Source organism: Egretta garzetta, unplaced genomic scaffold, assembly GCF_000687185.1.
Source record: "Egretta garzetta isolate BGI_Z169 unplaced genomic scaffold, ASM68718v1 scaffold319, whole genome shotgun sequence".
NCBI classification, from domain to species: domain Eukaryota; kingdom Metazoa; phylum Chordata; class Aves; order Pelecaniformes; family Ardeidae; genus Egretta; species Egretta garzetta.
Genome location: NW_009260769.1, coordinates 943,898 through 956,397, shown reverse-complemented (window position 1 = coordinate 956,397; position 12,500 = coordinate 943,898). Strand labels below are relative to the sequence as shown.

General features: G+C 44.4%; 1 protein-coding gene across 1 annotated transcript in view; it reads right to left on the bottom strand.

Annotated features, from left to right (window-relative positions):
* PROX1 (prospero homeobox 1) overlaps positions 1-10,682 on the bottom strand; it is a 36,562-nt gene extending 25,880 nt beyond the window's left edge. Inside the window, exons 1-2 of the mRNA XM_009646188.2 lie at positions 8,961-10,682; positions 2,324-2,431 (exon numbers count right to left, since the gene is read on the bottom strand). Of these exons, the coding sequence (XP_009644483.1) occupies positions 2,324-2,431; positions 8,961-10,682 (1,830 nt within the window). The remainder of the gene's footprint in view (positions 1-2,323; positions 2,432-8,960) is intronic.
* Between the last annotated feature and the right edge of the window lie 1,818 nt (positions 10,683-12,500).

Genomic DNA, 12,500 nt, shown 5'->3' with positions numbered 1-12,500 from the left:
GGAGGAAGGAAGGAAAGCACCAATTTTTAATTGGTGTAAATCAGCACAGCTTCCTTGGTTTCAACACAGCTATACACATTTACTTTCCCTGAAGGCCTGGCCTTGATATCCAAATTGTTCCCGAGCTTTATTCTCCTATTTAAATTTCTAAAATAAATCACCGCCTTAATACAGTTTCTTTTCATTTTTAAGGGCAATTAGTAATGAAATTAAAGACGATTGCTTCGAGTATTACATGCTACGCATACATCTTTATTAATAAAGCCATGATCTTCAGAGCCAAACATTTGGCCAGCGCAGCACGTGGGAATGTCTCATTAGGGTACCTATTTACATTTGTGTTCTCAACTCATGGATGAGAGCGTTCCAGTGGCAAGCAGCAGCCCCCATCAGTACTGGTAGGGGACACCTGCTTAAACCACAAGGACGTTCTGGCTCCATTTAAGCAAAATTATGTCCTTTTGCTTCCGTTAAGTAGGAGCGGTGAAGCTAATGGGACTGCACGTGGGCAAAAGGGGGAGCATCCTTTGGCCCGAGAAATTGGAAACAAAGGCTAAGCACCTTGAAGCGTTTGGAGGCATGGAAAAGCCCAAGAAAAGGCAAACTTATCTAATATTTGCACCCTTGGTTCTGTGGCGCTGCTGACCCTGTGTGGCTGACCCGTGTCCCCAGGGAGATGGCTGCGCTGGCTTTTGGGCGAATGACCCCATCCCACATAGGTGGCTTGCAAAGCACTTGTGGGTTTCTCCTGGTGCTGGATAAACAAAAGTTGGCACAAAGGCAAATTTCTGTGTATTACACAACTTTGCCAGAAGACAAAGTCACCGTGTGCGTGCAAACACGCAAGTACGTTATCTTCTTAAAAAGAGGGGGAAAAAGCAGCAAGGCCAGGGGAAAAAAAAACATCCCTACCTCGGTGTACCTGACTGTGTGAACGCCGAGGGGCGAAGGCGCAGGGTAGCACCAGAGCAGAACCCTCCTGAGCAGTGCTGCCACCGCTGCATCTGGCTGTGGCGGCTCAGCGGAGCGGCATCGCCTGAAACGCTCCCTCCAATTTTTCCATTCCAGGTGGATCCACTCTGAGAGCAAACCCTCCACTTGGCCCGCTGCGCCATTCGCAGCTTTTTTTGTGTGTTTAATGATTCTTGACCGGCCATTTAGCCTAGGAAGTGCCTGTATTGCTTCCCTCCCCTCCTTTTTATAAATGTTGCCACCATCCGCTCCGCGGACGGCACTGAATAAGAGGAACCTCCAAGGGCATGGCTGCGAGGGGCAGAAGCGCACTGAGATGTGCAAGCGCATGCGACACTAGATGAAAGAAATAAAGGGAAAAACTGCCAAGAAACTTGACCAAAGAGAACTGATCAGCAGAAACTGGGCTAAGTTCACAAACCTCTGGGATAATCTTCCACTAAGACCAAAAAAACCCATAACCCGAAAGTGATTAAAAGAAGGATTTCTGTAATTTGTTCGGGGGCGGGGGGGGGAATGTAACAAACTAATTTAAGCTAATGTAATGTTTATAAAGTTACTTAGATAATGACACCATGTATGCCATTATAATCATTAAAACCCAATCTATGCTTTTTTAAAAAAAAACTTAGATGATTAACACAAAATCAAGTTGATGTGAAGGAACAATTACTTTTAGAAAAAAAATCAGGAGGTCCTAATATTCTGTAGAATGAGGGAGGATGCAGCTGTATGTCGACAGCTTTCATATCCTCATTTGAATAATGTGGCCTGAATCTGTCACTTTATTCATCCTCCTTATGCTCAGTGTACTCTGCATCAACAACAAATTAAGTTGTAAATAAGAGACAATCATCACTTTTGTTTTTAAGCAGCTTCTGCATGGAGAATTTCAATGTACTGTTTCTTTTTGACAGAAAGAAAGGGATTCTACACTCTGCTTATGTAAGCACAAATATGAGGAAACCAACCGAAATGAAACAATAAGGGAGCACTTGAGAACTGCTCCAAAATGTTCTTGGAAGTACATTTCTACCACCCAGAAATCTCTTTTTTTAATAGGGTACGTATAATGAAAACTGCTTAATTTACTGCAATAATTATTCTTACTTTGCCTTAACATTTCAATGAATTTTTATTTTTAGTTTAAAAACACCTCCTTTCCTCATCTAGGCACAAGCAGGCTACACCTCAACGGGAAGAGCAAGTGAATAAAGTCAGCTGTAACCTTTGTGTACCCAGAAATATTATTAATCTCTAATACGATAACATGATACCATTTCATGAGCAAATATAGCATGCAGTAACGAAGGGGGGGGGGAGGGCGGAGGAGCGAAAGAGGTTTTCTTACCTTTACGTCTGAGAAGTAGGTTTTCAGCATATTGGAACTTGGGTACCGGGTGTAAAAGAACATGAGCTTGGCCTTTTTCAAGTGGTTCGGTGACAGGCCTTCCTGCATGTAGGATTGAATTAGTAAAGGAAAATGCTGTGCTTGAGAAAGCTGCTTCTGAATGTACAGAGCTAGCAAAGTGCCCCCTTAAATATTCTACAGTTCCCCAGACTACAGGAGAAAATATTAACATTTAAATTGCTGCGCCGTAATTTTCTGTAAAATAGCTAAACGAGGGATGCGAGGCCATGTAACTTAAACCCTGTGCTCCCTATCAGGTTTGGTGCTGAGTCTCGGGAATCTTGCAAGTTTACGGCTTGTGTACCATATGTATGTTCACTTGTTGCTAAGGAAACAAATGCACGAAGCATGTGCCACAGAAAACTTATCGGAAGCTTTTTCTCCCTCTCCTTTGCAATTCCAGCTGAAGTTTCTTTTCCTCTCACCGTTGTGCCACTTGCACGAAATAAAGCCAATGCGTGCGAGATGATCGGAGGCGCCTTATCACTCTGAGCAATGTTTTAGATGGGCAGTACATTTCACCTGTTTTGTTTATGTCGATAAATTTTAACATCTCGAGTAACTCCCTCTAAATCCCGCTGCTGCTTTGCTCCAGTGGCTGCCTTGCAAATCAGAGAGGAATTTGCAGTAGGCAGAGCCCCTCTGCCGCTCAATCCCCCCACCACAAACTTGTCGCCTCCTGATTTACACAGTTAACTCCTCGGAGAACGAAGCTGTATTTGGGGCTAACCAATCGATAAATGTGGGCTAGCAGATCAATAAATGGCCACTTACCCTATAAGGCAGCCTATTTATCCTGGAAACATCATTACCTTTTAGATCTGTAAACAGAAGCAACTAAAAGAGTTCCCAAGGGAATGTGAAGCTAACCATAACAATCTCAGCTTGCTGATTTCTCTCCCAGCTTCTTGGCTCTCTTTTGTGTACTGCGTGCTAGGACGGCTCTGGTCACATCTGTGCCGCAGGCTGGCCCTGCCATTTCCTCAGCAAATTAATGGCTTTATAATTTATCAGAAATGAAGATGCACGTGGAGAAAATCAATGTGGCCCCCGCAAGGTCAATTAAGGGTTCTTCCCAGAAGCTTCTCTAAGGACTGTTTCTCCTAAACGCAATTGTTGAAAATTTCCCTCAGTTCACACCTTATGGTGGGGGGAAGGTCAACCAAGTTGACAGATGCGCTGCAGCCAAGGTGCCTCTTCCACCTTACGGCCGGGCGCACGTCAGCACAGAACATCTCATTCTAGGCCTCGAGACGGGAAACCCAGACAGATTTTTATCAGTAGGCTCCTGATGATTAGCTAGGCTTTTTCAGCAGAATTCCTTCTTCTCTAATTTGTGAAATCTGCTGAAACCCTCTCCCTTTATTTCAGTTACAGTGGTCATTTTTAGATTGGAAAAATGTAGCATTTAAAAAAAAAAAAAGTCATTGACAATGTTCATTTCAAACCCTCTTATTATCTGGAAGCACACGGAAAACGGCTCAGCTGAACTTGCATTTTGTTTTAGATGCTTAATGATTACAAAGAAGATAATTTATGACTGACATACTTCTTGTGCCAAGAGAAGAGTTGAAAGAACCTCCAGTTACCTCCATTAGACTGATAGAGAAGTCTAAAAGAGCATTACACTCTGCAGTGCCATCTGTCAAAATACGTAAGTGAAATAATAGTAGCAAGCTGTCACCTATTGCTTAGCGATAAGAGTTTTAGACAAATCAAAACTTCGACGCCAGAAATCCATTTTGTTATGCGATCCTTTCAGGGAAGTGGGGGTCCAAAGGCATACTCCAGTAAGTAGAAGGAAAAAAAAAAATCCTAAGTCTCTTTACTTTGCAACTCCTCTGACCCTGACAACATGCTAATATCGGGTTTGGCGTATGTTCTCTTTCAATGCAAGCTCAAAGACAGACTTAAACTTTCAAAAAAAGCTCTCATATTTGCTGGATTTAAGCATATTAGACAGTTGTCTAAGCATTTGGATTCCTTCTGCATTTAGGATTTTTAAATATTTTCTGCCCTAATGCCAGAGGATATTGATAGTGAATGAAACATGTATTAAAAGATGTTCTGAAACTCAGATTCCCAGAAATCCATTTTTTATTAAAATTATACTTGTTCTTAAGCACTTGGCAGCCTTAAAGCGATATCAAATATGCAACAAATCTGTATATCTTGATCCTAAGGTTAACGCTTTACTGTGATAAAAGATATGATCTGTAATAATCTAGCAAAAAATAGTTAATGACAGACTTAAGAGCTAAGAATTAGATAACCCACTGCTATTTCAGAAAAAAACTGAACTGACCAATTGCTTAATTTCCTTTTTAAGTGCTTGGGCTGAAAAGCAACTGTTCTTCCAAGAAAGCACTAGCTGTTTCCAGGATACTTACACACGCACAATGACTCATGATGAAATAGATTCAGTAAACATACAGCTGTACCGAACACGAGCTAAGCCCCATTCAAGGCCAGGAAAGAAAACGAGCACAAATAAATATTAAGGAGGTAAAGGGAGGAGGGGTGCCGAATGGAACGCAAACAAGCTCTGTCCCAGCAGCTCGTGTGGCTTGCCTCAATTCTCTTAGCTATAGCTTTGTGAAGACAGATGACATTCAATTCTATGGGTAATGCAAAATAGACAATAACTGCTGAAACTTGAGCCAGCTGCCAGGTGTAAAAAAAAAAAAATAAAGGGGGGGAAGAAAAAAAAAAGGAGAGAAAGAAAAGATGATAAATCCATAAATTAATGAAAGACATCTGCTCGGGAACATAAAAGATCAGAGGCACAGTGTACTGCAGCTGAACCTAAAGCGGTGTTCAAACAACCTGAGAGTCTCAGCATCATGCGTTTACACAGCACAACGTAGCCTCACCTAACACCGCAGCAGCAGCGAAAAGGCAAAACGCTAAGAAATAGGAAGCAAAAGACTGGGAATGAAATATATACACGCTCTTGTGCGTTTGAACCGGAGCAGCACCAGGGTGGCATTGCACAGCATTTGACTCATTTGCACTTCAATCCCCCAAGGTAACGCTCCGCTTTTGCAAAAATATTTTTCAGTGGTGATCTTTCACTCCTGTTACCCTCAGCCTGAGCTCCCACAAATGCTCTACCAGGCTCTTCTAGCCCACACATGTACTGAGCTGAAGGAAAAGAGGTAAGGATAGGCTGCATCAGGTAAAAAAATTTGCACTGGCAAAACCAAGCTGCTCTTTAAGTTACACCTCAGGTGCTTTTAACCAGCAAAGCTCCGAATAGCTGTATCTCGAAGCATCTTCAAGACCCTTCAAAGAACGGACGGGCTGGAAAGTATTCGTTCATCGCCCAGGTTTTATCAGCAGCACGGAGTTATCCAGCGTGCTGTACAATCGCGCTTTTTTTTTTTTAAGTTTAATTAGTTTAATTCTAGTCAGATGTAATAACTACTTATTTCAAAATGTTGTAATTCACTAATTATAGCTTTCATATATTGGGACTGTGAAACTCATTCCAGTTGGATTGGAATTCTGTTTAAAAATAAATAAATTGTAGAAAGTTTCACCAATGTTTTAAAGACCTCCTGCCAGGGAGAGCAAGCTAAACTTCTTCACCTTTACGGATGTCTTAACAGCACACAAACTACTGTTGTGCTTCAATTTTGATCTATGCAAATGTTTTGCGACTGAACAAGGCTATTTTTCTTGAGATGCAAAGAGGATGCATGACAAAGGAAGACCATGCACAAAAACAATTCGCTGTCTGTTTCTTTTGGAATTTGAATAAAACTTAATATTTGATTAAACAGATTAGTTTGCAAAGATACAGACTGCATTCATGACCCAGATGGGAATTCATGCTGCAGGTGCATCTTATCTTGTTTAGCAACATACGCAAACATTAACCATTTCCTTCTGCAATTCAGCAAAGAAGGATCAGATGCATTTTAAAGGCGTTGGTTAAAAAAAAAAAAAAAAAGAACAAAAAACCAAAAACCAGGCTGGTTCAGTGTTTTAGCCTACTCCTAAAAGCTGAACTTGGCTGTACGGTAGTCTTGCATTCTCATCCTGGCTGTATTGTCCAGGAAAAGAGATGTTGCTTTCTGCAGGGAAGAAAGATCTGCTTCTCTCAAGAAATATATTCCCTGTATACACACATTCAACCATGTAAAATACAAGTGCTGCAACAGAATCGACCACAAACCAACCAAGCTCCATAGTTTGCCTTCCCCTGGAAGCTGCAAGCTACCTGGCCAAACGAGCTGCTGCTAGAAAAAAACATCCAACCCCACAGCCGAGCCGTATACCCGGGTACACGTTGTGTGGAAGTGCTCTTTAATAAACCTGGTTGTCCCAACAGGTCTATTTCTAAACCCAGATAAAACTAGGTGGGAAAGTCAGAGAGCTTTCACCACAACAGGGGAAGAAGCGGGACAAGGGAGGAGGAAGGGGGTCGCTCCACTCGGCGTTTCCCCCAGCTAAGCCTGGGAGCGGCGGGGGACTCCTGCACCCCTGTTCCAGCTCTTTTAGCGACCATCAGTGAGACTGCACAGGGGCAAGGGGGAGAAACAGCAGGGGCAAGGGGAGATGCCCCGCGGGTGGAGAGGATCACGTGCAGCCCCAGAACTACTCCTAGTTTGCATGCTAGGCATTTTTCACCTCTGCTCACTCCTCTCCCAGGATGGGAGAACTACTTTTACACAAAAACAATTAGCATGCCACTGTACTGTTTGTAGAAATTACTTAATTGCTCTGGCCTCGGCTGCCACTCCTGTTGACCTCAGGACTGCTTCCCGAGCATCGCAGCTTGCATTTCAATATGCAGGAGAGATTTTCGGTTTGGAACTCCAAAAGTAACTGGCAATAACTGTGAGTGATGCTGGATTTAGACCGACTCCTCTGTTTTGCCATACAACGTGTGTGGTGAGGAGAAGATTTCCCTGCTACCAACGCAGCAGGGAGATCCTCTTTCAGGAAAGAGGTCCCACAAACACCATGTCCGCTACCAGCTGGCTCTGGAAAACACCAACAGCTAAGGAAGGTGCTTTCAAACCAAGAACACTTCCCCCTGTAGAAACGGGACTATTCATACGGGTCAGAGAGCAGCAATTCTTGACTCAGACTTGACCTAAGTTAAATCAAAGGCTGGTGGTGATGGGCTCTGGACCTGCAGCACCTGCCTTTGTCCCAGCGGTGCCTGCTGCCATGGGAGGGATGAGAAGTCCAGGTAACCAGCAGGACTTGAGCCCTGCCAGCACCCTCCTCAGGACTTCGCACGTCTACAGAAAACGTGGTTAAATTACTCTAAAACCACCAGTTTTTAATTGCCTAGAAGATACCCAGTGATGGGGCGCAGCCTCGAGCACCTGCCTTCACGTGATACCCCTGGAAAGGGGGCAAGTTCCTCAACATCACTGCCATTATTCAGGGAGGGGCAGAGTTATTTAGCCACAATTACTTTCATCAACTTGGGAATGAAATAAGCTGCATCTAAGGCTCTGTGTTTGTGCTGTTGTCTTCTGCTGGGGTCTTGGAGCTGGGAAAAAATGTTGATCTAGCCTTCATGCAAAATCCCCAACTTGAGCATTGGGCAGATATGGTATTCTATTAATTTTTAATATGACTGGACTTGAAAGAAAAATCTTTTGACCAAAAAGCACATTGGGGGAAAGATGGAAGGAGTGGGAGGTGTTATTGCTAAAAAAGAAAAAAAAAAAAAAAAAAGGTCTAAAATCTAGTACTAGTTTCCAGGAAAAAAGAAGCAAAGAGCATTACTATGTCTGGATATGCCTAAATAAAGGCAGACGTGGATTTTTTTTTTCTCCTAACTAAAGCCTGCTATTGAGCTAAAAAGAGAGATTTTATTATCATCTTTTTTTTTTTTAAGCAGGGGAAGTGTCCTGTAAATTTAATACAGCTGAAGTTTTATATTTAATTGTTCTCTCTAGCTTTCCAAAATAATTTGCTTTGTGTATGTTAGGACAAAAGATTTCTGTGTATGGCTGAACAGAGGTTAATCATGCATAGCAGGCAGCTGCACAAGGGCTGAGGAACAGACCTCTGGGTGGGGGAAAGAACTTGATGCAGCCTGAATATATCAGTACCTGTGCCTTTTGTGCTTCGTTTCCCTGACGCGCCTGAGAGCTGAAGGCTCACGATGACCAGACCGTGGCTCTCTGCAAGCCCCAGCCACGACACCATTAACATGGGTTGCGTGTTGGCCTGGCAAGGGAGGGAAAGGAGGCGGCTGTGGCTTGAATGGTTTTCGGCCGAGGGCGATGCCCCCTCAATCACCTCCCTGCCTCAGGAAGGCCTCGCCAGCCCAGGAAAACCCACTGGGACCTGGGACATGGGCTTGGCTGGCTTCCTCACCCCACAGGATGGTCTAAAAGGCTTGGGGAGGGCAGGTGGCTATTTTATGGGAACACCGTTGCTGAAGGAGCACCACGAGCCGACACCCGGCATTTTATTTGGCCTCACCAAGCCCCTGCCCGCTCCCCGCTCCCGCAGCGCCCTGGGGAGGCCCCGGGACACGGGCATGGCCCCTCATCCTCTCCCGCCGGCCACCGCCGGGTTATCGCTTGTCTTTCAAAAAGGATATTGCACTTCCCGAGTAGGGTGAGATTTCAGACATGTCTTGCAGGTCGCCGCACTCGGACTTTATGAGGGACAAGGAGAGGCCCTCGGCGGCGCTGGGGGGGTGGGCTGGCGAGCAGGGGTGGTGGTTCATGTGGTGCGACGACATCTTGGTCCTCAGGCTGGTGGTCTCCCGGGTCAGGTCAAGGGATTCAGGGGAGGCGCGCTCTTTCCCCGGGAAGGAGGCCGACGGGGCGCCCAGGGGGCTCTGGAAGGGGTACGCCATGAGGGGCAGCGGGAAGGGGTGGCGGAAGGAGGAGGTGGAGAAGCCGGCGGTGGCCGACAGCGGGGACTGGTGCAGGGAGGCATGATGGCCGCCGGCCGGCGGGGCCGAGGCAGATTGGTCGGAGGAGTTTTTGCGGACGACGAGGGGCAGCGCCTCGGTTTGGTCGGTGGCGCCGGGCATGGGGACGCTGCCGAAGGTGTCGAGGGGGTTGGGAATGATGACGTCCCCGAAGCACTGCAGGCGTTGGTTGGCCGTGTGGAAGTTGTGGTTCTCCCCGTTGACGGCAAACCTCGCCTGTGGGATCTGGAGAGGCGGGAAGACCTGAGGAAGCTGGCGGGAGGGCTTGGACGAGAAAACTTTGACCACCGTGTCCACAACTTGGGACATGGCAGTGTTCAGCTCCTGCTTCAGCGTCTCAGCCAAATGTTTGCCTTCAGGGTGGAAGGCGTTTGGCCCTTGCTCCTTCTCCTTGGGACCTTCTCTTTTCGGCTTGTTCTCCGCGATCTCCTGCTCCCGGATGAGGGCTCGTGCCCGGTCGATGAACTGCCCCGGGTCCAGCTCGCACATCTCGTTGTCTGACCTGCCGACGGAGTCGCCGGCCCTCGCATCCATGGTTTCGGAGCGCATGCTGTCTTCAGACAGGTTGCCATCTTCATCATTTTCGGAGTCAGTGCTGTCGTAGATCTGGTAGAACTTCTCCTGCAGCTGGCGCAGCTGCTTCTGCATGTCCTCCAGCTGCTGCTTCAGCTGTCTGCGCTCCTCTCGCTTCTGCTCTTTCCTCGCCGAAACCAGCTGCTGGAAACTCTGCTGCTGCTGTTGCGGCAGCTTTTGCTTGCGTTTGTTTTCTCTGTAACTTTCTCGGGGACTCACGGACTGCGGAGCTATTTCTCTTTCGTTTTCATTGCCCCTTAATGCCACGCTGGGGGAATGGCTCATACCCCGAATTATATTCTCAACCCGGGCGCGTTTAGCTCTCAGGTGCTCGTCGCACAACCGATCCACATCAAACTGGCTCATAGTCGGCCTGCCAAAAGGGGAAAGACACTCTTGGGGGCTGTCTCTTGAAGAGTTGCTGCATACATCCTCCTGATGTACTTCTGAGCCCGTACTAGAGAGACCGCTGGCTTGGAAACTGGGCTCCGTGCCACCATTTTTGTTCATGTTATTTTTCAACAGCTGGGAAATTATGGTTGCTCCTGGAAAAGGCATCATGGCATCTTCATATGAGTTCGCCCTCTTCAGCAGCTTGCGGAGTACATTTGACTTTTCCCCATCTGCATGCTGCACCACTGAATACTCGACATCCTGCTCTGAACCTTGGGGATTCATGGCACTAAAAAACGTTGCTCTTGCCTTTGCAAAAAATGCAGATGCTGTCCCTACCGTCCTTTTCACTCCAATGTCAACTCTTCTTCTCTTGGTTTGCCTGCTTAAGAGGGCTGTGCTGTCATGGTCAGGCATCACTGGACTGTTATTGTGCCATCTTCAAAAGCTTGTCAGCTGGGCTCAGCTCAAGAATCCTGGGACCCTGGCCAACAGAACAAAAGGACTGATGAATCATTTTCTTTAAATTTCTCCAAATTTCCTGACCTCAATCCTGAATAAAATGCAAAATGCATAGGCTCTGGGATTTATGGCACATTACAATTATTGCAATTTATTATGCACTCTGCTTGAAATGAAACATTTTTAAATATTTCTGCTCCACTGGTTTAAGATGGATTAAGATTTAAAAAAGCAAAAACTGCTTAAGCACCAGTAATATGATTCTCTTGCACAAATGCCTAAAATGATACTGTTTATCTTCAGAAGAAAGAGTAGATTAGAAGAACACAGCCTCTGACAACCAATTGATTAAATTTAGGGCATTGAGATACATGTTACAAAAGAAGATGAAAGTACTCCTTATTTAAGATTTATTGTTAAAACAAGAAATTGTATAAAATTTGGATTAAAAAAATTCAATTGCGATGTAAAAACTGTAATTGTAGTTTTGCTTTTTAAAGAGAGATAAAACTGGTAAATAAACATTTGAAGGTCAAAACAACAACTTTCACTTAATTGTAGGTAGGATAGTATCTGTGTACGTAAAAGGCAAAGAAATCATAGATGCATTTAGGCTTACACTGGGGAAAAAAAGCCCCAAACCCTCTCTTAAATGATGCAAAAATGCATTAAAATATTTTATGGGCAGGATTATAATATTTACAGAGATGTGATCAAATAAAGGCCAAAATGTAGTTCGTTAACATAGCCTCATAGGTACCAGTGACACTAGCCATGACAGTGTTTTGAATTCCCCATACATTCCTTCCCTTTTCTTAACTTATATTCTCCAAGCCCTGCTACCAAAGGCTGAAGATTCTGTATTTCCTACACTAAAATACATGACGTTAAATATTTCGCATAGCAGAAACGAGGCATGTTCAGTGTCACATCTCTCTGCTTTAGAAAAATCTCCAAGAACAATATCTCGAATGCCCAGTGAAGCCCTTCTTACATGTAGTATTTTGAATACACAGAATCTTATTTCCTGTGACATGGAGAAAAGATGAGAAAAAATATGGAAAGATGAAAGAAATAACATCAATCAGCTGCATGAGAAAGGAAGATACCTTCTCTTTATATGAACTCTCATTGTTTCCCAGGAATACAGCATAAAAAGATAACACACTTCCTTGCATTTTGTAAAAGGCTCTTGACATAATTTGTGACTTATTAACTAGTGATGCTAAACTCACTTTGCACATAAAGCACGAGACGCTCTTTCCTGTTTCTTAAAATTTAACACGGAGGAAAATTAAAATATTTTTCATGCGACGCTTATCTAATATTAAACTTTACATTTGCTTAACAGAGCACAATCTTCACAATAACAGGGTATATTGCCAAAGGCAGCATGCAGACTTTTTGGAATTGCTCCCATCTCTTTCGGTTCACCTGTAAAAACATCTACGTGCTCCCTAGGACTGCATCTGTGGCTAGTTTTAAAGAATGACTATCCATGCAAATAGGCACAATTTCAGCATGAAATAATCTGTAAAATCAAGACAGTAGTCAATGCTTAGTTTGCAACCAGGGTGGGGGAAAAAAAAGAAAAAGCTTTTAATACTTAGAAACATTATGTTTATTCTGCAATCTTTGCCCACGGATTCTAGATGTACTAAAAGAATTTTCAGAGATTTGGTGTCAGAGACAGTTACGCAAGGGACGTGATGTTTGTTTACATTACTGGCTCCTTGCATACAGGAAAGCAAAGAATGATAAAAATTAAAAAAA